A 27,200-nucleotide genomic window follows, 5' to 3' on the forward strand; every position below is an offset into this window, starting at 1 on the left:
GGTGATACTGCTCATGGAGGTAAGATGGCTGCTAAAAAAGAGGCTAACAGTTTCAGAAGCAGTCTAACAATCAATAGTTTGATTTCTAATAGTCATGTTTGCCAAGAGGACTTTTATAATGAGATTATATAGGCAAATTGATTTCCCTGTTGACTTTATCAGAAAATTATCAAATGCCCCTGAATCTTTCCTCCAGAATCCTGAAAAATGCCTACAAGTAATGTTCCCAGAAAATTACTATCTGGAATTCATGATTTCCTGAAGCTCTTCCTGCAGCATTTGATTATTGCTATTGTAAATAAGGCAAGAATTATAATTAAGAAAGATAGGAATGTGATATATAGTATAAACACAGTTATATATAATTAATTACACACTGCTCTCCTTACTTGATTTCATATTCATGTTGAAAGCTCTTAACTGTAAATGTATAATTGATTCACTATGGCATTTGTGGTTGTTTTAATAAAAAATTTCAGTTGAGGTTTTTCTTCCAACAGTGTAACTCCTTTATTCCACTGTTTCTTTGGGAAACTCAAATTCAATTTATGTCAGATCATTTCTGGAACTACACCTTGTTATAGGAGAACACTCTGCCTATCATAGCTACAATAATGGAAGATGAGTCAGAATTTCTTCCTTCCCTTGTTTTTCCTGTGTCCTTGATTTTTGCCAGAACCTAGCTTTCTATAGAATAAATTTCCCTGGGCACCATTTGTTGCATTCAATAACTTGGGTACTCAGCAATTCGCAGATTTTTGTAGTTGTAATATCCTTTTTTTTTTAAAGTGCAGTCACACTACTACCTCTCTCACCATTGCTCTCATTTGAAAAACCAAGAATAAACTTTGGAGTAGTTTGAATAACCTATGAAAGCATTAAAAACCTTTTGAGATGCTTTGAAACCAAGACTGCAAGGTTTGTCTCATGCTTGAGGAAGAGAAAATATACAATTGTTATCCTCATAGTAATTTTGAGTGGCTATATTACTTGTATGCTAAACCTTCTTTCAAATGGCAACAGTTAGGTCAGACAGAAATAAAGAATGGACTGTAATACAAACCTTTCCAGATTTCATAAACTCATTATATTCAGCGGAAAGCTGTCTTCACAAAATAAAGAAAAAGAAAGAAAGAAAAAAATGCATCCTGGGATCTTTCAGCATGCTTGTTTCTGATATATGGTAAAAAAAAATGTCACAGGAAATCCTGCTACGTGTATGCGATGACCAGTGCAGGCCTGTGTACACAGTTCTACTAGGACCATCAAACCAAGCACTCGTGTCAGCATCAGTCATTAACCATTTAGTCTTAGTATCTTACCATTTCTTCATGCTATTTTTGTTTCTTCTCAACCTTCCTACCTGTTCACATGTGAAAGAACACCTTTTCCCCCCTAATCACTAACAGGTTTAATAGGTTATTTCATCTACTGACCTCCCTCTTCTCTCTCACACATCCTCTTTGTGCCCTAGGAACAAGTAAACTCACTACCAGGTAATTATAGTCCATCATTTTCAAGATAAAACTTTCAGTTGAGACATATTAAAGTATATCAAATATATCAAAGCAATAGACTAAATGAAGCAATGGATAAAGAGTATTTTACTGAGCTTTAAAAGAATTAAAATTTTCAATTTAATTTCATGCTTATAGAATGGCTAAATGCAGAAGTATTTCCTAAGTCTGTTCGAATTAGTCTGACATAGGATGGGCCAGGTCAAAGATCAACAGATTCACATTGCTAGACAGTACAACACATCATACATTTAGATCATTTGATATAAAGTTATTGCTGGACCACTCCTTATAAAGCAAATACAACAACAAAAGTTTTCTGATTAATAGACATCAGAGGACCTCATATTCAACCTCTGTTCAGTGCTGGTTTGACACAGGCATACCACATGACCATCACAGATCCAAGTGGTGACTTAGCTTTCCCCAAAGATGATCAACAGGACTTGGGCCAGATTGGTGGAAATTTTATCTCTGTGTGTTTAACGAGGGAAACAAGAATTCCGCACAGTTTCCAGTAAAACAGAAAGTCAAAGTAGCAGAAGCAGATGATATCAATAAGAAAAAACAAATCTGGGAGAGAAATTTGGTGTGTAATTCCCTCAATTATCTGTGTTCTTCAAATTCCAAATCCTTTTCATCTTTTAGATGATGTGTGTCTAGAGTTAGTCCAAAAAGCTTAGGCCTTTTACAAGTATTTTTTTAATTGAAATTAAGCAATAGTCTATCTAAAAATTCTAGTACAAAAAAAGAGTATGAATCAATCCTTGGAGTTTGTGGTAAAGAAGAAAGTTGTAAGACACACACACATACACACACAAATGTGCATTTGGATTTATGAACCAGTGAAACACCAAAGCCGTTGTTTTTCCACACTAAAGGAGAGTGAAGTCCTTAAAATAATATAAATATAAATATAAAAGTCAACAACAAAATTTCTAGGTACTGTGAAAATGTTAGTCAACTGAAGTGTGTTATCTGAAGTTCCAGTGTGACATCTTAAAGTGCCTGATGGAAGGTAGGATGGGAAGGTCACAAATGTTTATGTTAAGCACATTTTGTATATCATAATGATTCTAGACTCTCTCCCGGGCTTATAAAGATAGCTTGTTCTAAATGATTTTCCACCTCCTTTCTAGAGAATCCATTAATTCTTTCGCTAAAGATTCTTCTTTGATATTTAGCGATAGAGACACAAGACTGTTTCATGATTTTTTTTCAGTGTAATAGTGTAAAAAGCTAGATTCTAAAAATGAACTGCTTGTCTCTTCTTTCTACCTAATTTCTTTGTCCCTGTGCTCTACAAACTAGGATATCTCTTTCTGACCTTAGAGCTCGTGTTTAACTCAGAAAGTATACTTTGCAAATGTCCTGCATGTTCTAATTTGTATGATGGAAGGAGAAAAGAGCTCATCTGAGCATCAATTTGACATCGTTTTATTCCAACAATCTTTGAAAGCCAACACCCCTTCCGTTTTTGACTGTCTAAAATGCCCTTGCTAGCCAGATCCCTTTGCTAGCTCCAGTGTTTGCACATTTCCTTGTTAATCAGCTGCGCAGGCTCAGAGACTGTGTGTTTTGGTGTTGTTTGTGTGTGCAATCTCGTGCTGCTTCCTGAACGCATGTGTCCCTTCCCTTCACAGCCTACTCGACACCCAGCACCTCCCCCGCAAACCGATTCGTCAGTGTTGGACCACGGGATCCAAGCTTTGTAAATATCCCTCAACAGACACAGGTGGGCCGCTCTCATCTTTTCTGTATGTGGTGCAGCTTGTTTTATTCATTAGGTACATTGTAACTTGTCTTTTGGCACAACAGGCTGCATTTCCCAGCCCCGGTTTGGTCCCCTTTCCTCCCGACCCCACTGGTCCTGTTCCTTCAGCACATTTCCATGTGTTCTCAGATATCGTGAAAAAACGTTGCCAGCAATTTTTGCTTCTTGTTTTGAGGGGTTAGAAGAAGAGGATTTCTGGGCCAGAACCACTTTTGCCATGGGTAGAAAGATTTCCCAGTGTTAGAGAGTGACTCCTGTTCTAGGAATCTGTGTCTCTACAGGCAGGAAACAGTAGTTCCCTACCAAACCTGGAATGTAAGCTCAGCTGCCAGGGACGGCGGAGTGCATGCTGGGAAAGGGGGAGCCAGCCGCGCTGCTGTGTTCATTACAGGCTCCCCAGGAACCTGGCAAACTTGCTAAAAGAAAGGGTTGATGAGCCCTGTTAAGTATCTGACGTTGATGCAGAAATAGGTGTTTTTACTGGCTACGCTGGTACTGGGGAGCAAGGTGCAGTGGGGTGGGAGGAGATGGCTGTGTGTATGTCATATTTTGAGGAAGGTGATTGAGAAAAGGGTATGCCAGGACATCTGAAGCTTGTTTTTCAGAAAATAGTGTGTTTTGTGATAGGATAGGTCAAGGAGAAGAAATCTCTTAAAGTTTTGAAATGGCTGCTGTTAATTGAGAAACAGTAAAGATTTTTGTAGTTTAAAGGTCGTGGATGAAGAGATATTTAGACGTTTGTGAAATAGAAATAAGTTCAAGTTTTGAAAGAAACTCCTCTCTGATTTCCTAGTTAGAATGTAACCATATATTATCATAATTGACATAAAGAAAATATTTTCTCTGTGAGGTTCTCAACATGGTTGTTGAAAAAATTTCTCCAAGATGTTTTGTGCATATCCATGCCTGGGTGTGTAATCTCCAGATGCCAGATTTATAACTGTTCATCTTTGTTTGTAAGACTATGACCAGGTGCTTGTGAATGGGCCAGATTTGCCTTCCTGAGTTCATTTGCTCTCTCTGTAAAAGGTTTTAGTTTATTGCTGTGTCGATAGCACGGGTTAAACTGCATTGCATCTGAAACCTTCCCTACACTGAAGCAGGGTCACAGAAAGTACAGCCTCAGAGGAGGCAGCTGGGAGGAGAGGGGAGCAAACAGGGGAGGGAGAAGGTTAACTCTTTCCTTCCCCACTTCTGCTGTTTCTTCTGAAACAGGCCTGTGCATGGCGCTGGGGATTAGCATCTCCTGTTCAGTCACTCCCATAAAATTGTTCAAGTTGATTGCTTACTTTCCCATACCATCAAATACTTAGCTGGTGAATTTGAATAATTACCTTGAATGCATTAAAATAGAAGGACATTTCATTTTGTACTTGGGGCTCCCATGTTCAAGTTCAATGGGAGGGGAGAACCGGAGACAGTGGCTCTACTAGTGGATGATTTATTTCCTCAAAGACCCAGTGTGCTCATGTTACTTCCCCAGACACCTCAAAAATGCAGTTTGGAAATGTTCTATTTATATTTTACATAGTATTTTTTATATAAGCTGTGATTTACAGCACTGAAATTGTACCTTGTGTTCCATTCAATATGTTTGTCTATAATCAAAATGTGTTCTATTCCAGTACAGCTTTGTTTCACAGATGCCTATTCAACCCATAAACTGAGTCTTCATGATGTTGACCACAAAAATTCAATTCTTAAAAATCCAGATTTTTCACGCATCTGGTTGAATGATGTCATGTAGACCCAATATTGGCATCTGGAACTAAATTTTTTGGTTTCTGTTAAATATTTGGCATCATAGGGACAGCAGCTTAAATGTTATTTTTTATCACAGTGACACCTGCCACGTTTGACTTTAAGAGAACCATCCCCAATTGCCTCATGAGAAACTGTGCTGATGGAGTTGTCATTTTTTCAAAAATAATAATGATTATATATCCTGAGAAAAAAAATTTGTACTTTAAAGATATTTTAATTTATAGTGTACATATTAACTTTTTTTTTTTTTTTAAAGAAACCACTTTCTGGAACCATTTAAAGTGTTAGACATATGTAGATACAGATAATATAAATAATATACTTTTTCATTGTTTACTTTATTGATTTTAGAGAAAGGAAGGGAGAGAAGAGTAGAGAGACTGGGATATCTGCTCCTGTAGGTGCCCTGACCAGGGATTGAATTGGCAGCCTCTGTACTTCAGGATGATGCTCTAACCAGCTGAGCTATCTGGCCAGGACAATGTAGTTTCTTTAAAAAGCTCCGTTTTGAGAAGACATTAGTTCAGAAAAGGGATTTTTTTACAGGTTTTTTCCAAGATATAATTTGAACATGGCCTACAGATTAGTAATTTGCTAGGCAAGCTTGTATTTTTTTTCTACATTAACACTTTTGTTAAGGCATGAAATTTGTATTAATTGAATTACAGGAAAAGTTTTCTGAGAAAACAAAATTTTGTTTTCTCTCATTGAAGAAGTAGAAACTGAAGAGTCACCCAAGCAGATGCTTGAGCTTTATAAATGCAGGAGAGACATCCTGCATGAAAATCTATAAACAATCAATCAACCAACCAATCAATAAAGAAAAAGGCCTCCCTTTCTCCCAAAAACCAATTCCCACTGGAAATATTTTCAAAGTCTGAGGCTTCAACATATAAAAGGGTGGATTAGATAAGGTCTCAGCTTTTTCTAGTGGATAGGACTGAACTAATGCACAGACATTTTAATTAGGCAGCTAGCAATTTATTATACGACCTTTCTTTAAATAAAGAATTCTTTGATTTTATATATAGCCTCTATTTATTTACTTTTTATGTACTAAGAATGTTAGGTAAATTTTCTAACCAACCTTTCCAGCCACGCAACAGTATCGATGTAATTATCTCTACTTTATAGAGGTGGAAACTGATTGTTGATTTTCTCAAGGCCATACAGTGGTGAGGAGTAGAGTAAGAATTTGTTTCCAGTTCTGTCTAACTCCAAGGCCTATGCTCTCTAACCACTGCACATGCTGCCTCATGAGGTGGTGAGCACCTTGCCCTGCAGATATTCAGAGACTGATGCTTACCTCTCAGGAATACTACTGGAATACTCCCTGCTTTTAAATCTGAGATTGTATTAAAATGGAATCATTAGTATATACCCAAAATAATCTAAAGTAAGATCTCAAAGAAATATTTGTACACCATGTTCTTAGCAGCATCATTCACAATAGCCAAAAGGTGGAAACAACCCAAGTATCCATTGACAGATAAATGGATAGAATGTGGTGTATGCATTTTATTGTGTATCTATCATTTAAATATGATATAATGCATATTATTCAGCTTTTAAAAGGAGAAAATTTTCCAGTATGCTAAAATGGATGAACCTGGAAGACATTATGCTAAGTGAAATAAACCAGTCACAAAAGTACAAATACTGTATGATTCTACTTATGTGGGGTACAAAAGTCATCAAATTCATAAAGACAGAATGTAAAATAGTGGTTGCCTGGGCTAGGGTGGGTGAGCACCAAATAGAGGATTATTGTTTAATGATACAGAGTTTCAGTTTTGCAAGATGAAAGAATTCAGAGATGGACAGTGGGGATGGTTGCATGACATTGTGAATGTGCTGAATACCACTGACCTGGCTACTTAAAAATGGTTAAGATGATAAATTTTTAAAATGTAATCAGTAAATAAATTCCAACAGCCCTTTCACCTCTTAAGAGTCTAAAATTCTGTAAAACAGCCTAGAACAGTGGACTGTTTATCAACAAAACCACTGATTGTGTGCTGACCTCTCTGAGAGCACTCATTCTCATGCCAGGCACATAGTGGGTAGTCAGCATGTATTGGCTGAATCGAAGTGATTCATAAGGAAGTTTAAAAACAATGACTTTTCCGTATTACAGTCATGATACATGTTAATTATGGGAAAATACAGATGGGGAAAAATAATAAAAATCACTTGTAGTCCTACTGTTAACATTTCTGTATAAATCCATCCAGACTGTTTCTATGCATACAAATATATTGCAAAAATGAGATCATATTATATACATAACCCGCTGTTTCTTCCCCTTAACAATATATTATGGCCTTCTTTCCATGTAAATTGGAAAAAATTGAATATTGGCTTTTATTGCACCTATTCATCATCTGTAATGATTGGTAGGGAAAGATAACATGGATAATTGAAAGCCATTTTTCCTCCTTCCCTTCCAGTCTATTTTTTTTTCTCCAGAGAATTCCTCCCTTCACTGAGACAGAATTGCCTTCTCTTTAGCCTTGCCTTGAGGTAGTTTTCTTTCAAAATGCCTTCCAATTGCATTGTATATCTCATCCTTGCATCCGCCTCTGTTCGAATACTCCTGCCAAGTTATCTGTCCTATGCTTCCGCCTCGCTGGTCTGCTACCTCGGCTGCTATCATTATTTGTCTCTCATTTCCCTCCTCCTCCTCCTCCTCCTCTGTTTGGTAACTCATCGTTAACAGGGGGCGTGGCCACCTCCTCACAGCCTGCAAACACCCACTTATTCTGAGAAGCCATGACCACTGGTCCCACCCCAAATCTCATTTTTCAATACTGCCCCATGTCAGTTGATATTAGCAGATAAGGAAGACTCTGGGGCATAGAACAGTTACTTCGCTTTGGACACCATTAGTCCTCTGCACGCCCACTGAACGATCTAATAGAGAACATGCCATCATCTCAGATAGCAGAAAGCCAATGGCCATTTCAATTGCATCTCATAATTTAATCGGATCCCTGAAAACAAGAGCCATTTAAGAGGAGGCATTTATTTAGAGAAAAAAATGTTAATATTTCATCATCAGGTAATAAATAGAAATACCAATTCCCACACAGAGGGACGGAGCAAAGAACTCATTTTGATTCAGGTTCTAGTTTAATCAGAATGCTCGAATAAAATGCTTAACCTGCAGAACTTCAATGAGGGCTAATTCTTTAAAATGAAAAATGAGTGCAAACAATATTAAAAACAGGCATTTCTTCCCTGCCACCCAAATCTATCACTGTTCTGCATCAACAGAACTGTGGTATCTGAAATGCTATTTAAAACCAAATTACCATTTGGGTTATTAGAAGAATCGCTTGGCATGGCATAGGCCTGATTTGTTGACAAAAAGGCACAGGTGCTGTAACCTTTGCTTAATAAATCATTTAGCTGCCTGACTTGCAAGTAGTGTGACTGCCTTTGCCTCATGAAATTTACAAATGTACGCACAAGCCACACACTTCACTCTGCGGCAACCCAGCTGACCTGGAGAAATCCTGCATCACTCAAAACGGGCATGCCACCCATTCTCTGCCTTAGGTTGGGGAAGGTGACATATATGGAGACATTTTGACATGTTGCTCTTCTGTGTGTCATATTCCTGAAGCTCTGCCTGATAGACCAAATGTTAGGTAATCTACGAAACTCTCCATAAGTTACTTTCTTCACTCAGTCATTGTTTTTACTCTATTCTCAACACCTGCACAATGCAGGGAATAGCAATTCTCCTCAAGTTGTTCAAAGTCCAGTAGAGGATCCAGAAAAACAATAATAATGACAATGACAATGGCAGCAACAATAATGCAGTCTGATACCAGTTACAATAATGAGAGTCGGGTAGAACTTTCGAAAGAGTAGAAGGGGCAGAAGAGTGTCTAGATCATTTTTCTGTCCTTGTCTAATACTGATCTGATGATATGGTCCTAGTTCTTATACATTATATCTTTTTCCCCCTAATTTTACTTTCTGCCCATTTACCCATGAGCTGGTAGATAAGACTTTAAGCCCATCCTAAGGAGAGGGACGTGTTGAGTTCTGTCTTCCCTGGATCAACCAGAGACATTAAAATTCTTTCCTTCCGCTGGTGTATCAGTCAGTAGCTCCCTCATTCTTCATTTCCAAGAAATGTCCCCTCTTGTGTAATGTCCTCAGCTAGAGCACAAAATAAGCTCACTTGAGATTGCACTGGAATGAGCTGAAGCCATTCCCTGCTTCCTCCCCACCCTGACCTGAGCTGCCTGCCTGGGAGTGGTCAGCACCACACAGTTCAAGGAGCAGCTGGAGAGTTGCAAAGGCAAGAAACTCCAATTTCCATAGAGAGGAAAAAAGGAAAAGTATCCTTCCTCTTCTAGTTACCTGGACTTGAGCATTTTAGTTCCAAGCCCACACAGGTGAAAACTTCCAAGATTATAGGGGAATGGCAGATAAAATGCCATTTACTCCTAATTTTGAAAAAAGTGAATTGATCAAATTGGGACTCCACATTAAACACCCGTGTGTGCCAGGTTCTGTGAGTCAGAGCCCTCAACACTGGTGTTTTTGTTCTGAATTTACAGATAAGGACAGTGAAGTTTTGGAGGAGAACGCTTGTCCCATGGTAGCCAGGATTTGAACCAGTCAATCTCAAAAACTTCTCTTACCCAGATACTATCTGCATCCTTCATTGTTTATAGTAAAAGGTTGCTGGCCATTTTCTGTTTAAGATGGTCTATGATTCATTCATCCTGTTACATCAAGGAATCAGAAGCCTAGAAATTGGGTCTCGTGAGATAGGGCTGACACGGCGCTTAGTTCTTCTGAAGACCTGCTGCAGTTTCCTATTAGTTCATGCATCTGTAAAATCAAGACTGAGCTCATTCTCTCATCCTGCCTGGGAAAAAGACCTTTACTAATGACATTAGTCTGCATCTGTGAGAACAGCTAGGAGAGCAGCTGAGACTGTGGGCTTTCTATTCAGATGTTGGTTGGAGCTTTATTCCATCATGTAGAAGTAGTATGTTTTCTGTTGCTGTTATTATTTCTTTTTCTTTCCTTATTTTTTATTTACTTTTTGTAATTCAGTTTTTCTGTAGCCTGGTTTATTAAGTATAAAATGGTGATTATATATCTAATAATATATAGTCTATGGTTGTTTTGGGTCCTAAATTCTGTTAGTGTAAAGAAAGAAAATGCCACCTATTAAACATTTAACAAATGATAACTTTTATGGTTTGGATAATAACTAAACTCATATTCAAATAGTATTTTCCTGGATTACAAAGTATTTTCATATTTGATCTTAAGAACAACCCTTTGAAATAAGAAGAGTCATTATTATTGTTTTCTCCCATTATGCAGATTAAAAAACTGAGGCTTAATGAAGAAGTGACTTCCCCAGAACCACATAGCCAGGGGTCGGTATAGCCAGGATACAAACCCACATCTGATTCCTATAGCCCATACTCCCTTCCATACACCCTGTCTGAAAAGGACCTGAGTTAGCCCTTTGGCACGTCCGTATGTGCTGCTATGTGAATATGGGCACGACCTACCTGCCAAATGATGAATCTAAAGCAATCATCTAGCAACTTAGGTCAACCCTCCCCATATTATAACCTCATAGATTCCTCCATTGAGCATCTGCCCTAAAGGTACCCCAAAAGCCTGATTAAATTGAACATGTCTGTTCTTCCCTGCACACCATTTCTCCCCTTAAGCTACACACTGTGCCCCAGGGAAGAGACTTCCCATGGGGAAACAGTATCTCTGAGGGTGGTAAGGACTAGCAACAAGAGAATATATCCCCCAGAATCTGAAGGGAAAGGCGATGCCTGGTCATTTTTCTTTCTGCTGTTCTCAGCTCCACTTGTTGGTGTTGAATAGTAAGCAACACCTCGCTGAGACGAGTTACTCATGCAGTCTGCTTCCCCACCCTCGGTTCTACTGTGGGCAGCAGTGAGTCCTCACAGCTCCCCGTCTCCCACACCAGCCTATCATTTCTTGACACGTTCTCTTCACATATGCTTGGCAGCTGACTCAGTGACAGGCTCTATGAGACGCTCTTAAAATAAATTTTTCAATAAACAGACCTTTGTCTTTTGCATTTCCATTTGGCAGCACGTTTGAAACATCCACAGTCACAATCTTTACTTCTGGATAAAGTTAGAGCATCACTTCTGGGTTCTGGACTTCTTTTTCTCAGTTCTTATGCTTTGGTAATCCTGTCATCTTGAACCATGTTTTAATTGGGTGTTAGCCTTTTTTTTTTTTTTTTTTTTTTTTTGCCTTGCTCCAAAAAGATTTGGAGAAGCTTCCTATTGGAAACAAATTGAGGATTGTTGAAAGAATTAAGGTGCCTACGTGGGGTATGACACAATAGGTGCTCAATAAATATTGATTCCTTTTTGCTTGCTTTTCCAGTACTGAATGATGACATTTCAGTCAACAGCAAACAGCATATACAGTGGTGATGTACCATACAGCCTACATATGTAGTAGGCTAGCTGGATCATCTAGGTCTGTGGAAGCGTAATCTATAGTGTTCACACATTGACAAAATTACCTAATGACTCATTTCTTATTTCTTTCTGTTGTTAAGTGGTCCGTGACTGTGTTAAAATAAGATCAGTGGCAATGAAGAAGTGGAGAATGAGAGGGAAATTTCACAGGAAATTTTAGATTTCATGGAGGAAGAAGGGAAAAGGCTAAGACTCTGTTATCCATTAAATTAGCCCTTCAAATTGTGGGAAGAGTGGGACTCAAAATGAAGTTTGGATAAAAGGTTGTAAAAGAAGCTATGAATTGGTATAGAGAGCTAAAAAGAATTAGATCAGGCCCTGGCTAGTTTGCTCAGCAGTAGAGCGTTGGGCCGGAGTGTGGATGTTCCAGGTTCAATACCCAGTCAGAGTACACAGGAGAAACTACCATCTGCTTCTCCACCCCTCCCCCTCCTCCTCCTCCTTCTTCTTTTTCTTCTTCTTCTTCTTCTTCTTCTTCTTCTTCTTCTTCTTCTTCTTCTTCTTCTTCTCTCTCTCTCTCTCTCTCTCTCTCCCCCTCCTGCAGCCATGGCTCCAGCAAGTTGGCCCCAGGCACTGGGGATGGCTCCATGGCCTCACCTCAGGTGCTAAAATAGCTCAGTTGCCAAGCAACAGAACAAGTCCCAGATGGGCAGAGCATTACCCCATAGACATAGAGGGTTTGATGGCTGGATCCTGGTCGGGTGCTAGCAGTAGTCTGTCTTTCTGCCTCCCCACCTCCTATTTAAAAAAAAAAAAAAGAATTAGCCTGATCAGGCAGTGACACAGTGACTAGAGCATCAGACTGGGATGCAGAGGACCCAGGTTCAAAACCGTGAGGTCACTGGCTTGAGCATGGGATCATAGACATAACTCTGTGGTCACTGGCTTGAGCCCAAAGGTCATTGGCTTGAGTCCAAGGTTGCTGGCTTGAGCGAGAGATCACTTGCTCTGCTGAACCCCCACCCCCCATCAAGGCACATATGAGAAAGCAATCAATGAACAACTAAGGTGTCACAACGAAGAATTGATGCTTCTCATCTCTCTCCCTTCCTGCCTGTCTGTCCATCTGTCCCTCTCTCTGACTCTCTCTCACTAAAGAAAAAAAAAAAAAGAATTAGATCAGAGTTTGATGATAGCCTTGCAACCTTGCAATGAGGTCAGAAAAGCATAATATCAACTGCAGATTGCTTCAAAATTTCCAGTCCATAGATGGGTCTGATTTCTTTGGGGGAACAAGGAAAAAGTCAAGAGTTAGAGTAGGAAACCCTGTTTTCAGATCCTGGCTGTGCCATTTATCTGAGTGATCTTGGACATGTTACCTTTAAAATTCAGTTTCCTCATCTGTGAAATGAAGGCAATGATAGTACCTGTCTATAGAAGAAAACCTAATTAAGTGTGACTTAAGCCAATTTGGGTTATTTTTTCACATACTAATTAATTCTGTCAGTGAGTGGTCGTGTCCGTGTTTCGGCCACCCATGATGCCAGCAGGAGCCCATACTCTTTCTGACGTTCTGCTCCACCAGCCTGAGCACCCACATGCTTGGTGCCTGCTGCAGCTCCAGACATCATACCCGTATCCTCCCCATCATTCCTCTTATATCAGGGAACAAAGACCCTGCCATGCTCCTTCCCTGTTTCTTGTTAGCAAATTTCTATTTAGGTCTCATTGCCTAAAACTGGGCACATGGCCTTCCCTAAACAAAACTGCCCCAAATGAAGGGTTAGTAGGTAGTGGGTGGGCTGTTAACCAGATCTGTCACATTCCCTTTTTTCCATTCCCTAATCGGTTTCATGCACTTTGCAACTCCTGTCTTTATATTTGACTCCTTTTATCTCTTGCTGCTTGTCTTCTTACAGAACCTTCCCTCCACACTTGCTCCCATGTGTCTAGGTCATACATGCTGTGTGTGCACGTGAGTGTTTTAGTGATCATCTCGTTTCAGCTTTCTGTTTGAGTCCAGGCTTTGGACAGAAGCACTGGAGTTTTGTGCAGACCAGCTCCCATGGGGCTGGGTCAACATTCTCCTGGTAAACTAGGCCTCCAAAAAGGCTGAGTTGGAGGCCACGTACCTTTTTAACTGCAGGGGAACTCTGTGAAACGGTCCCCTCCCCACACCCTCCCAGGTGCTTATCAAACAGTCAGCAATAAGTTCTGGGTTTCTCTTTTATGACTTGGAACCAGATGCTTCCTTTGCAATAGAAAAGAACCCAGTATTGCTGAGCTTGAGTCAACAGAGGTCAGAGAACAGGAAAATGAGTTGATTGGCCCTGCTCCGTGAACTCAGAGGAGAGAAGGCTGTACAGGTGCTGTTCCCACTTTCCGTAAAGCCCCTGCCTGTGAAAATCCCATGCCTGAGGAATTGACTTTCCCAAATACTTCTGCATTCTATCTAACCAGGGACTGGTCATACTAGGTAGGAGAGATTCCTTTTGGACACAGGCTTACACAGGCTTTCCCAGGCTTTCTAACGGGCCTAAGACCCCGAGGGTTCCACTAACAGTCTCAAGGCCAGAGCTGATTGTTTACTGGGAGATTTTCAAAGAACTCACCATGAGTTCTCAGTGATTCTTCCTGTGCACTTCTCTCACACCCCCTTGTTTACCTTCCTATTTGTTTATTGAGGATGGAGGCACAGTCTTTTATCAGCGGCCTTTCTTCTTGGGATCTAGCCTTTCAATGAGGCCTATTCATTGTGTTACATTCCTCAACACAGGCCTCCCTAGAATATTTGCATGAGAATTTTTCCTCAGGCTTCACATCGCTTCCTTTACAAGAGAGATGAAATAACTTAGCACTTCTAATTGGCTTTTCACTTTCCAAATACTTTACACATTAACTAATGAATCACATGGGCTTGTGATAAGCGGGATCCCTGTGTTAGAGCTGGGACACTGGGTTCACCGGGTTAGGACAGGCTGTTCTGGCCCTGCGTTCCTCAGCCTCACACCCTCCCTCCCCACAGGCTGAATGTGTTGGGAGAATGGAGCTGCAGCCCTGGCACAAACGTCCACAGCACAGGGCGCCCTTGGGCCCAGAAGCACTGCCTTTACCACCTGAGAAGCGCCCGGTGCTGCCTTCCAGGGCTGGCTCTGCCACGTGTCTCCTGCTGCCTTGCGTAGTTGAGGGGAATTTAAGGCCAGACCTCATGGCACACAGCTTCTGCCCCTCTCAAGTGCGATTGTCCTCCCATGGATTCCTGGCTGTGCGTATTCGGGAGAGAAGAGGTAGTCCTAGAGGGGGTATGGAAGAACAGTACAAGGTTTGTTAAGGGAACTGTAAGGACCATTGTAAGGACCTGTGCATCTTGGTAGAAGAAAAGGAGCACCAGACTAGGAGTCAAAATACCTGGATTCCTGGCTCATCCCTCTGACTCATCAGCCATGTGATTGACCTGAGGGAAGAGAGAGAATCTGGAACTCACTGAGCACCTACTATATTCCTGGCACCACACTAAGCTAGAAGGGGAACTACTGTTATAAGGGATCCAGCCCCTGCCATACGTTGCATACAGATTTCTGGGGAGAAAAGTAAACAAATTATAGTAAGGTAGGATATGTGGAAAAATTGAATATGCAGAACAGGGAATAGGTAAATAGTTCTGGGGAGAAGCGGGTGAGTCGTGGACGGCTTCTAGAGGAGAGACACGTGAGCTGGCTCTGAAGGCGACAAACATACTGGGTAGGTAGAACATTCCCTTCCAGGAAAGGAGAATAGCATGTGAGGAGTAGTGGTATGTGTTTGGAGAACTCCACGCTGGTATGTCTGTTAGTAGAAGTAAATGACAGAGAATGTTGAGCAATGAGACTGTTAGACAGAGTCTAGTCATGAATGCATGCATACCTTTATACAAGGGGATGGCATTTAGACTTCATTCAGTGGGGTTGAGGAGCAGGTGAAGGACAGACACAGTGGGGTCTCTAGCTGTGAAGAAACCTTAATCTAGCTTGGTTTAATACTAATTAGGCACCAGACGGGAACCTTTTTGGCTGAGAGAGCCATGAACACCACATATTTTAAAATGTAATTCCGTGAGAGCCGTACAATGACCCGTGTACGTTACGCATTATCCAATAAAAATTTGGTGTTGTCCTGGAAGACAGTTGTGATTGGCTCCAGCCACCCGCAACCATGAACGTGAGTGGTAGGAAATGAATGGATTGTAATACATGAGAATGTTTTATATTTTTAACATTATTATTATTTTTTATTTAAGATTTGTCTGTGAGCCAGATGCATTCATCAAAAGAGCCACATCTGGCTCACGAGCCATAGGTTCCCGACCCCTCTTATAGGGAGTAATAGCATTAAGACCTATGGTCACCTCTCCTGGACAGTATAATAGAGAGGGAAGAACATAAGCTTTGGAGCCAGACAGACCAGATTTCAATTGATCTAAGTTCACAACTGCTCTGGACTGAATTCTGTCCCCTCCATCACCTCTACCAAATCCATATGTTGAAACCCTAGCCCTCAATGTGATCGGGCCTTTGGAAGGTAATTAGGTTTAGATGGGGGTGGAGCCTCATGATGGGATCGTTGCCTTTATCGGCAGAGACACCAGAGTGCTTGCTCTGTCTGCATTGTGTGGACTCAGGAGGCATCCATATGTAAGAGGGGAAGAGGACCCGTAGCTACCACGTCAGCTAGAATCTTGACCCTGGACTGCTCAGCCTCCAGAACTGTGAGGAAATGGTGTTTGTTGTTTAAGCCACCCAGTTTATGGTATTTTGTTTTGGCAGCCTGAGCAGACTAGTACAGTGACCTCAGGGCAAATATTCACCTTCCTGATCCCTAGATGTTGCAGTTATAAAAGTATAAATTAAATTCTGCTTAGAGTTATCTGAAAATTCAACATGGTTAGCGTGTAAGCCCCCAATACCCGACTCTGGCTCATGGAAAGTTGGAGTGTACTGCCGCGTTTCACTCCTTAGAACTGGGCCTCTGTAAGCACCAGAGGTAGGGCAGAGTGAAGGACCCTGGACCTGTGATTACCAGTAGAAACACAGAAATGTTAATATGGCAAGAACCCCAGAGGTGATCTGGTAAATTTCCCCCTGAGCTGAGTCTCCTCTCCCCACATCCTCCCTGGTCCATTCTCCATAAGTTGTGCTATTAATTCTCTCATTAGCTAGTGAAATGATATTTATTTATTAAGAACATACTTAGCATACTCCCAAGGAGCAAGTTAAAGCTCATCTAACAGCTGCAGTTTCTGGTTGTGAGGAAAAATATGCTGAGGAATGCATATGGGGAGATTCTATGTATGTTATAATTTCATATTAAAAAACTATTAAACTTTATGCTGGATGAGGGAGACATGAAAAAAAATTCCTAGTGCAAAAACAAGTTATGAACCTAGGAGCACAGTTTCCGAATGTTTATTTTGTCAGATACACAGCTGACATGATTAGTTCTAATAGGGTGGTGATCCTCATTGAATTGCAGATTGGTGTGAGTGACTGAAATACCTCAGGGACTTAAAAATAAGTGGTGCATACGGTATTACTTAGGCTGCATCCTTTAGCCAAGTTGAAGGCTTCTTTTCCTCTAGCCCTTCCCAGCACACACACGTGCACACGCGTACACACACTCACGCATGCCACGGATGCATCTGTCCATAGGAGGATCTCCAGATGAGTGACCTATCAAGAGCAACGCTGACTTGCCTTTGCTGACTTCTTCTCTTTGCCCGTTGCCACCCGAGTGCACCCCAATCCCCACCCCCACTCTCCAGGGCAGATAATGATAGATCAGATCAGTCTGCTTTGCTGCTGCATCAAGACCCAAATCAATTTTTTATTGACTCTGTCAGAGTGGCTGGTACAGTAATTGTTACAAGAGGAGAATGGAAAGTGAGAACGTTCCACATGAAAAATAAAAATGACGTTTTACTCTTTCCTGCCCCTCCCCCCCATTTTGCCTCCTAGATCTTTATGTGTTTACACAATGGAGAGCACTTTACTTAAGTTAATCAGCTTCTTCTACATTATTAATTGTGACAGTTAGGGTGCTACATGACAGGAAGTGTATTATGGGAAACATTGATCTCACTCAGATGGTGTGGACCTGAGTGGGTTTGATATTCTGTCCCTTGTCTCACTGCTTTGGGCCCCCATCGAATCACATTTCCCTGATTGACAACACAGAATGCCTCCCATCAATACAATTGATTTTGTTAAAAAGGATACGGAATGTTTTTTTGGCTGAAGATAGATAAATTGTGGTGATGGCAAAGAGAAGATTTCAGAAATATTTCAGTTGAGAAATCTAAATTGGGAACTAAGGTACTAGTATAATTTCAAACAAGCCTAATTTTTAGTCTTAGAAAAATAATACTATTAGAAGAAACTTAGCCCAAGTGAAAAATAGATTTAGTTGAGGCTACTAATGAACCGGAGGATATAATAGCTGTTTTTTAAAGGCCATTCGGTAATTTTTTGTGGGAACTTTTTGGTTAAGTGCATGTCTTTGAAAGACATTTCATTAAAGTTCAACTTTCATGGCTTATACCTATAGACCCTAACATAAATCCTATGTGAACGGACAAAAGTGAGTGGGTGTCATTTGTGACCTGGAAATAAAAGGTCAACCATTGGATTTATAGCTTTTTTTGTGAAAAGAACATAAAGATTCCTGCCAACTGGAGTCAATCCATATTTTAATGTTTCCTAGTTAAGATTATAAAATCAAGGGATTAGTATCATGCTGTTCAGTGAAGGTCAAAAATTAAATGTGATGGGCTAAGTGTCATTCCCATGGGGCAGAAGTTAATATTTCAAACACCATTCCTACCACTGGCAGTCAAGAAATGAATTGTCCATGGTCATTAACCGAGGTAAGGGGAATACCACTATCATTACTGAATTTAATGATGATTATTACACTAATTAACTCTATTGTTAAATTACTCTGCTGTTCTCCTGAAATGTCTCCAAACAGTGATAGTGGATTGATTGCTATCAAATAATTCTCATAGACAACTGCAAACAAGTTGAGATGGAGGATCATGGATGAAAGCTTCTTGTGAGAACAGAATGTATGGCTATTTTATGGGTAAAAATGATAACATAGAAGCTTGCACTACATATAATATTCTTCTAAGACTAAGTATCTGTGACACTACAGACCTATTATTAAGTATGAGTCACCAACACAAGTCTTTTAAATAAAATAAAATGAACATGCATCTCTTTTTATTATTTTTTTTTCTATTTTACACGCCCCCCCCCCCCCCCCCACACACACACTTTTATATTTTTAAGAAAAGAAAACCCATTTGCCTGGTCCTTTCCTTCCTCCAATTTTCAGAGCTCTGGATTCCATCTACTTTGGATTTTTATTAAGAGAGAAGACAGTTATTTAAATGTCTTCATAGGGTGACTCAGACACATATACCCCATACCATTTTCAAATGCCAGTATTTTTCGAAGTTATAAAAATACCAAATACTCAAGCTGTTCATTTCTTTAAAGATTATCCACTCCAGACACCATCATTTTTCAGATGGGACTTGAATGCATTATGTGATGAAACATGTATCATTTTTATAAAGCAGCACTTCAAAGAAGAGGGCCAAAGCCCAGGGAGGCGAAACAACCTGTGAGGCCACATTGTAGCTAATGAGAGGCAAAGCAGGAGTGAGATGCAGGTTACTGGACACCAGGACGGGGAGAGACTGATAGTTTCACATGTGACTAAGGAAATGGTGCATGGTTCCTATTTTACAAAGATGCTTTATAAAAAGGCTGTCAATTAGACTAACCCAAGTGCATTGGAATTCTGAGAAACAAAAGCATGTAATTCAAAAGTTCACCTTGCAGAACTTATCTTCATAGGCTGCTGTGTGTGGTACTGTGGGTATGTGGGTGTGGGTGGGCTATATAGTGGGTATTAAACCTGGGCTTCTGTCTGTGCTCCTAGGTGGATCCTGGTTGCACATTTTTCTAACTTCTGTCCTTCATAATGCAGGCAAAGGTTAAAATTCCCATCTACTTTCACAGGCAAACATTTAAAGGCTTCTGTAGGAGTCAGGGAATAGGGAGGACCTTTGATTTAAAGTTCAACATTTACATTTGTAATTTTGACTAATTTTTGTGCTCGCATTAATTAAATTGAAATTGTTTAATTAGAACAAAACTAAAATTGATCATTAAGATTAATTTAACCTCATAGGCTTTGTGTGCCTTTCTAGACAAATATTATGAAATATAGTGATAATGAAGCAGTGAGAGGTATAATTTCACATCTTATAATGATTTTACTATCTGCCAGTTGTTATCTCTGGCATCTGGCTAGCTCCAAATGTTGCTATTTGTTACATCATTACCATTCAACTAGGGCCATGCTGTATCCCTCTGTTGGCCTCTTCCCAAATATTTTTTTCCTTTCAAAGTCTATAAAGATGTACCAAACTCTCTTCACCCCACCCTTCTAATAACATCATTCTTCCCCTTTCTCCCACCCCTACCATCTTCCAGGAAGAATAGTTGCTGGGCTCTTCCCCTGGGCCTTGCATCACAATGACCTTTGTAAACCAAGAACTGCTGAATGACACTCCTTATGGAATTCACTAATGCTCCTCCGCCTTGAGGTCAGCTGTCAAATCTGGATTTTTCCCTTTGCACCCTTTACTGGATGCTTGCTTTGAATAAGAACCAGACACAGAATTAAGCTCCACAGTAAAATGAGGGATTGCAGCCACTGAGCTACTGACTCGAGCAGAATGGGAGAGAGAAGGCAGCTGCTCCAAAGTGCCTGATTTGCTTCCAGGAAATAGCTTGCCCTCTGCGTCCCATGCCTTCCATGCAGCTCCATCCAGGGAGCGTGTTTCCAAATTTGGTGCCCTCTGTTTCCTACAGAAAATTGTAGGAGGATGAAGCTACTGTTTTACCATGAGATTCAGCATAAACTAACATTAGATCTGCATTTGCCAACCTATACATTAACAAATAGAAAACTTTTTGAACTATTAAGTCAACTATCAGATTTTTCAATCTTCAAAATAATTAAGATCCACACGGATCTTAATAATTAAGTCCTCAGGAAAATCTGCAGAACATTTGAGTGAACACTTGAGATTAAAATTTCTCCCATCCACCATTTTGCCACAGTTGCTTAAAATTAACAAAGTAACATTGGCTGTTATGTTTGTTTCCTATAGCAGTCCTTAAAACAACAGAGATCCAGAAGACAGTGGGGGAATGAGTCAAAATGAGATAGATACCATACTTCCCCCTGTATAAGATGCACCTTATCTTGAAAAATTTGGGGTCTAAAAACTGGGTGCATCTTATACAGTGGTTGTAGAAGTGTGGCATTCCAAACACCATAGATGTAACTGAGGACGAGGCAATATATGAAGACAGTAATTTGTCATCAGACACAGATGAGGACAAGCTAATGGATGAGAGTTTTGACAGTGATGAGGAGTTGTATGAATTTTATGATGAATAAAACTTGAGTTCAATAACTTTATGTAATACATTTTTTTTCAAATTTCGGGCCCCAAAATTAAGGTGCATCTTACACATGAGAGCGTCTTATACATGGGGAAATACGGTATTTATGGAAAAGGAAGAGAAACAAAAACTAGACCAAAGAAAAAACACATGGTTCTCAATAATTGGGGGTTGAGTGACCAATGGTATAGTAGACTACCTCATATACAAATTATCATCTTTATGCAAATTGGCCAGTCATTCGTGCCCCAAAAGCTGAGACACTCTTAGGCTTGTGAACCCTGATTTCACTCATCACCATAAGTAAATTGCTGCCTAAAAAGAAACTAATGTTACCATCCATTTCTACAGAATATCATCAGAATAAATTCCAATTTTATTCATGTCTCTATCCAGTAGAAGAAGCCTTCTATTTTCATAGCAAAGGGTTTTATTTGAAAGCATGTCCACATTTAATTTGGTTTTAGAAAAACCTTAGTGTTCTTCAGCATTTGAGTTAAGCTAAGTTCAGGGGATTCAAAGAAAAGAGTATTTAGCCAGTATACTCATGATATGAATGTATTTATCCAAGAAAAATGACTGCCCAATACTGCACTATGCCAAGAAGGGACCATAGTGAGCATATAAAGATAAGGTTTCTTTCTTCCCTATGTCAAAAACAAAAAAATTTTTAAGCATCAGTACAGTCTAATAGAGACAAAACACTTTGATATATTATCTCATTTCATTCTCAAAACCACTATACTAGGAAGGCGGTCTTACTCCCTTCTTATCAAAGGCACAAACTGACATCCAGACTCACCCTGGACTTAGTCCATCCCCACCCCTGAGCCAGGTAGTCTCTTCTCTGAACCCCCCACAGCAGGACCTACTCTCGAACTATTTATTTGACTCATCGCACATGGTTCACAGGGATGCAGTGGCTAAACCCAGGGTACTTGAAATGCTACAGCCTGCAGTTTTGCTGGGGATGCTCAGCTGTCAAGAAAGAACTGGTCTAGTGTAAAGAGATGCTATAAAGTAACTCTCAGGTGTGGCACCATTGGTTTATTACTACTGTGCCCATTTTCTTGCTTGATAAACTCAGAAAGAAGTTGAGTGGTAAAATCCATGGTACTGTTTCTCCAGCTTTTATTCAAAAAAAACAAAAGACCATTGCTGCAAAGACTTTCTCTGAACTCCTGGACCCTTGCTTAACAAGGGGACTGAGTCTTAACCAGGAAAGCAGCTCTCTGCAGACTGGTTGTCTATGAGCATCTCAGAATCCCTACTTCAACTGTTCCTGGTTCTAAACCAGAAATAGCCATTTTTTCCTTTAGTGACTGGAAAATCCCTGAGATCTTTCTGACCTCAAAAATCCCTTAGATTTTTTTATAAACACAGTATGAGATCCCTTTTGAGTTGGGAACATTTATCTTAATAGCACTTTTTAACTGAATTTTCAAGACAGAAAAACAGTGTTAGCAAACTTAGTTTTTATATTTGAAAAAAATAAATACACAGTGACCATTTGCACAAAGAGCTGAAAATGATTGCAAAGAAATTTCAAGTCATGACTATAAAATTCTAGAATCTGTCAGTCATTTTTAACTAGAATGTTAACTCTAAAGCAATATAGGGAAAATTAAGAAGATGCTGTTCTCTTGGCCCTGCCTTGTCTTTCTCCCTTTCCTTGACTTTATCGTATGTCTGAGGAAACCTTTAATACTAACTAAAGCTTGGTGCTGCCCAGCCTCTGAGTCTGAAATGCCTGAGAAAGCAGTGCAGATTCCAACTGTAAAACATTCCTTCATCAAGCCTTGGAAACTCTCATAGTGAGGCCGGCAGAGTTCAGAGGGAGCACATGTAAATGAGGCTCAGTTATAAACTCCTGAGGAGTGTTTTATTTAGTTTAAACCTGAACTTGAACTTGTCAACGTGTTCCTGGGGAACAACACGGAAAGGCTGATGCAGTAGGACAGGAAGCCATATTGTAGCTCAGATAATTCACTTCTTTAATAGAAAGAAAAGATTTCAAGTATGTTTTTAATTGAACCACCTCTAGGATATAGCACAAGGTGGCAATCTGCAAGATGTTTGTGATTGTAGAAGCAGAATGAACGTTAATATGTTTCATTTGATCTTACCCCCAGGATCTCCCATCCATAGGGTGACTTAACAAGAGAAATGGATATTGAAAGCTTGGATGAATGTTTAACAGTCATCCAATCTGTAATCGGTTTCATTAAAGTACAATAGTATATAACTGTTCCAAATTAGCACTATGTATATGAGTTCTGAGTTTGTTCCTGAATCTCAGTTACCAGGAGATCACTACCAAGTGGAATTTATCTGAGAACAAAGTAACCAATTTCGTTTGCATGCTTGATTTTATAAAACCACATTCTTGAATCTGTCTTCAGTAATCTTTGCTTATAAGATCTTTCACCATCTCTAACCTAATGTCATTACTAAAAATGTAAAAATGAATTACATTTTTTGGGTTAGAATGATATTACCTCTGTCCAAGAAACAAAGATTCCTGGCAGGGAAGTCTGCCAATCGTATACAGTATATACGTGTCCAAATCATTGACCAAACCCTTCACTAGACTGTCCACATTGTGTACAGTATATACGTGTCCAAATCACTGACCACACCCTTCACTAGACTGTCCACATTGTGTACAGTATATACGTGTCCAAATCACTGACCACACCCTTCACTAGACTGTCCACATTGTGTACAGTATATACGTGTCCAAATCACTGACCACACCCTTCACTAGACTGTCCACATTGTGTACAGTATATACGTGTCCAAATCACTGACCACACCCTTCACTAGACTGTCCACATTGTGGGGTCTTCACTTTGTACAGCTCCCCACCCCTGCCCCACCAAAGAGCTTCCCACTCACCTCCCCTGGAAATATTTAGGAAGAATCTAATTGTTCATAGTAATGAATATTGTTTAGTTTTTAATTTAATATACAATTTTAGAAGGATATAAATCTGAACATAAAAAGCTTTTGCTGTTTCAGCATTAAAAAAAAAAAGTTCTGTCGTTTGAAACTGCCAACTCCCCCATGCGGGTTTGTTTTGCAAGTCACGTCTTAACAAAGACAAGTTTTGTTGCCATAAAATCCTCAATCCTACCACATTTTCAGAAGGAGGAGGAAAGCATTGTTCACTCTTCCCTGGTTTGCGCTTTGAGGGATGTCACACCGTGTTTTGACAGGGCTCAGGGAAACCGTTCCGTTTTCATCCAGGGCTGTTGCTCAGATGAAACCTGGCCCCGTCTACATCACATCAATGCTTCCACTACTTTAGGCCAGTATTGACAAGTTTTGCCTTTTTATATTTATCTCCTCCTCCCCCCCCCCAAATGCTGTGATAACTGGTATACTGAGGCCTGTTTTGAAGATAGGTGGGCCCCTGAAGTGACACAGACTAGATTCTAGGTCTCTGAATTGCTTCATGGCAAACTCACGCTGACCTCAGTGAGGTCTGGGCACAGTGTTTCCCCTGCCAGTATCCCATCTACGTGGTGAATAAGGAAAAGGTGGAACCAGTAAAATTGAAAAGTAGGTTCCTGGCAAGTAATAAAAGCACAGAAATGGGGTCTCTGAAGTCCACATCAGAGCAGCCTTGTGGGGTGCCCAAGTCCCACAGCAGCCAGTGACCAAGCTGCAACCTGACCTAGGGCCCTGACTCACAGCCCAGTGCTGAGTGGAGAGTAGAGTCCCACTCTACTCTCTCTTTCCTCATGAATCTGAAAACTTAAGATTCTATAACCTTCTCCACACTCTGCCCCTATTCTGCCTCTACACCTCGTTTCTTTGGCTCAGGACAGAAGCTTTCCATTCTAGCTGCTAAGCAGGCTGGTCGTGGTTGCAGTTGAGTGGGTTCTTCTTTCCTTCCTTTCTTAATCCGGTGAATGGAAGAGGAAGGACTGTCGGTCTGTGTGGCCTTTGAGAGAGTAGGGGGCTGCCCTAATTCCGGTAGGGGGCTCAGACACAGGTGGAGAGGGAGCCTGGCTTGTGGGAGGAGGCAGGAAGTGGAACTGGAAAGGACAGAAGGAAGGGCCGGGACAGCAAACAGAGGAGGATGAAAAGGGGAAAAAGGCAAAGACCTGTGTGCTCAGGGCTGTGCAAGGAGGCACCACCTGGGGTGATGTCCACAGATGGCAGGTGCCATCCAGGGCCGAAAGGCTCGTTGGCCGAAAAAGTTAGCTTGGGAATTCACATCTGGCAAGGTACCAGATCTCGTCATTTTATTGTGGGATGTCTCTGGGAGAATTTTTGAAATAACTGAACTTTTCACTTGAATATTATTTCCCCTCTTACTTGACTTTATCGGCCTTCACAATCTGAACAATAAATCTGCACGAGAAGTTCTGCCGTGCACTTGAGTCGTGTTTGGAAAGAGCTTTTCGGCTCTGGGGGAAGAGCAGGCGTGGGGAAGCGGCTGGGGGAATGATTACTGCGGTGTGGCCACGCTCCGCTGTGCTCCGGCCTCCACTCCCACGCCTCTCTTTTTAAACAAGAAAGGTTACCTCCCTGGGCCACCATTGCGCAGCCCCAAGTGTGACTGTCTGCACTTGTTAGACAACAGCCATTTAATTAAAACTGGAATCTGATGTGTAGAAAACATACTTTTTTTTTTTTCATTTCATAGCTCCCCAGGAAATAATATTCTTTTCCGTCCCTATTCCCCTCTCCTCTCCCTGCTGCCAAAAAAAGGAAAGAAAGAAAAAAGAAAAGACTAGGGGAATGATTATTTTAATGTTGAAAATCAAAAGTTGCAAAGGGCTAGGCAGCCTTCTTTATTTTTTGGCTTTGGGACAGGCGTTAGCCAATAATAAAGCCTGTATTGTGTCTTCAGTCCAGTGCTAGCTTTTTTAACAGCTAACATCCCACGTGGAAGAGGGTTTGTCCCATTTCAGGGCATTAAAATACAGCACTAATGAATCCGTCACTAAAATCTTTCCTCTTACCTTTTGTGCAATGAAAGGGGTTACCTGATACCTTCTGATATTTGGTGGGACTTTGTGGAATCAAAAGATAGAAAAAGAACCAACAGTAAACACGAGGCCCTAACTGAAAAGCAAGCCTCGGAACCCCCTGGTCCCTGCATGTTCCCGTAGCCATCCAGGCCCTGTCTGGGCTCCACCCAGAAAATCCAGCCAGGCCATCGCGACCGAATGCATAGGGAGTCCAGACGATTTCATCGGGTTCTTGTCCCCTTAATCTCCACGCTGCACCTCAGGTCTCAAGCAGCTTCCGTGGCGCGGGCTCACTTTAATGGATAGAATCTTATTTTTCATGAAAAAGCAGGAAATAAGCTGTCTCTTTCATAAAAAGATTTACAAAATGTAATCATTGTTGAAATATTCCCTTTGAACTGCCGTGTCCACGGGGGTCTCCGGCTCCCAGAGTCGGCCTTCATTAGAACCCCTCACAAGCGGCTCCAGAAGGGCAGGTACACTGGTGGTGCCCGCTTTGATGTCTTGAATGAATGAAAGAAAAGCACAATAAAAAAGAGCTGTTGATCAAGCATAAAATACTCTTTAAGCTGACAGAATAGCAGCGTTAACACACCCTAAGCTGCTTTTAGTTTTTCCCTTTTTTCCTCACATTTTCCTGTGCTTTGTGTACAGTGGGGGTTTGTATTTTATAAGAAGTCTCTGATCTATGTAGTATGCCATTCGCTAACAAAAACCAAAATAGGATTGTTTCTGTCCCACTTGGTTGCCTGACTACACCCCCCCTTGTCCCTCCGCCCCACCCCACTTCCAAGGCGTGTAGTTTAGCCTTGCAAGGCAGAGGCCCAAATGCCTTTCCTAAACTTGAGCCAACTCCTTTTGTGTGGTTGGTTTTGTCGCTCTGATTTTAATACCGCAATTAAAGACAGATTTTTATTTTCTCAAGAACTTTCTCTTGCAACTGGGGAAATGGAACTGACGCAGCTGCTACCTTTAACTAAGAATTTATATCATTAAGTAAGAGAAAGCCGCCTTGTTGTGCGATTCCTTTCCGAGGAACTGGTCGTCCTTAGGTCTCGTGTGGAACTTAGGCCCTGTGCACATTTTATGGTTGGGGAACCCACCCACTGTGGCTTTCTGGTTTTCTGCTTTGCCTCTATCCAGGTGTTAACTCACTGAATCCCCACAAAAACTGACAAAGT

The 27,200-nt window shown here is 40.8% G+C and overlaps 1 protein-coding gene across 9 annotated transcripts in view; it reads left to right on the forward strand.

The window, feature by feature from the left end:
* NFIA (nuclear factor I A) overlaps positions 1 to 27,200 on the forward strand; it is a 383,075-nt gene that overhangs the window by 341,224 nt on the left and 14,651 nt on the right. For 7 of the 9 annotated variants that reach the window (XM_066376426.1, XM_066376425.1, XM_066376429.1 and 4 more), the window contains one exon: positions 3,161 to 3,252. The exons of the other annotated variants lie outside the window; for them this stretch is intronic. In XM_066376426.1, the coding sequence (XP_066232523.1) occupies positions 3,161 to 3,252 (92 nt within the window). The remainder of the gene's footprint in view (positions 1 to 3,160; positions 3,253 to 27,200) is intronic. 9 annotated transcript variants of the gene reach the window in all.

The sequence above is a fragment of the Saccopteryx leptura genome, chromosome 3, assembly GCF_036850995.1.
Source record: "Saccopteryx leptura isolate mSacLep1 chromosome 3, mSacLep1_pri_phased_curated, whole genome shotgun sequence".
In the NCBI taxonomy this organism is placed as follows: Eukaryota; Metazoa; Chordata; class Mammalia; order Chiroptera; family Emballonuridae; genus Saccopteryx; species Saccopteryx leptura.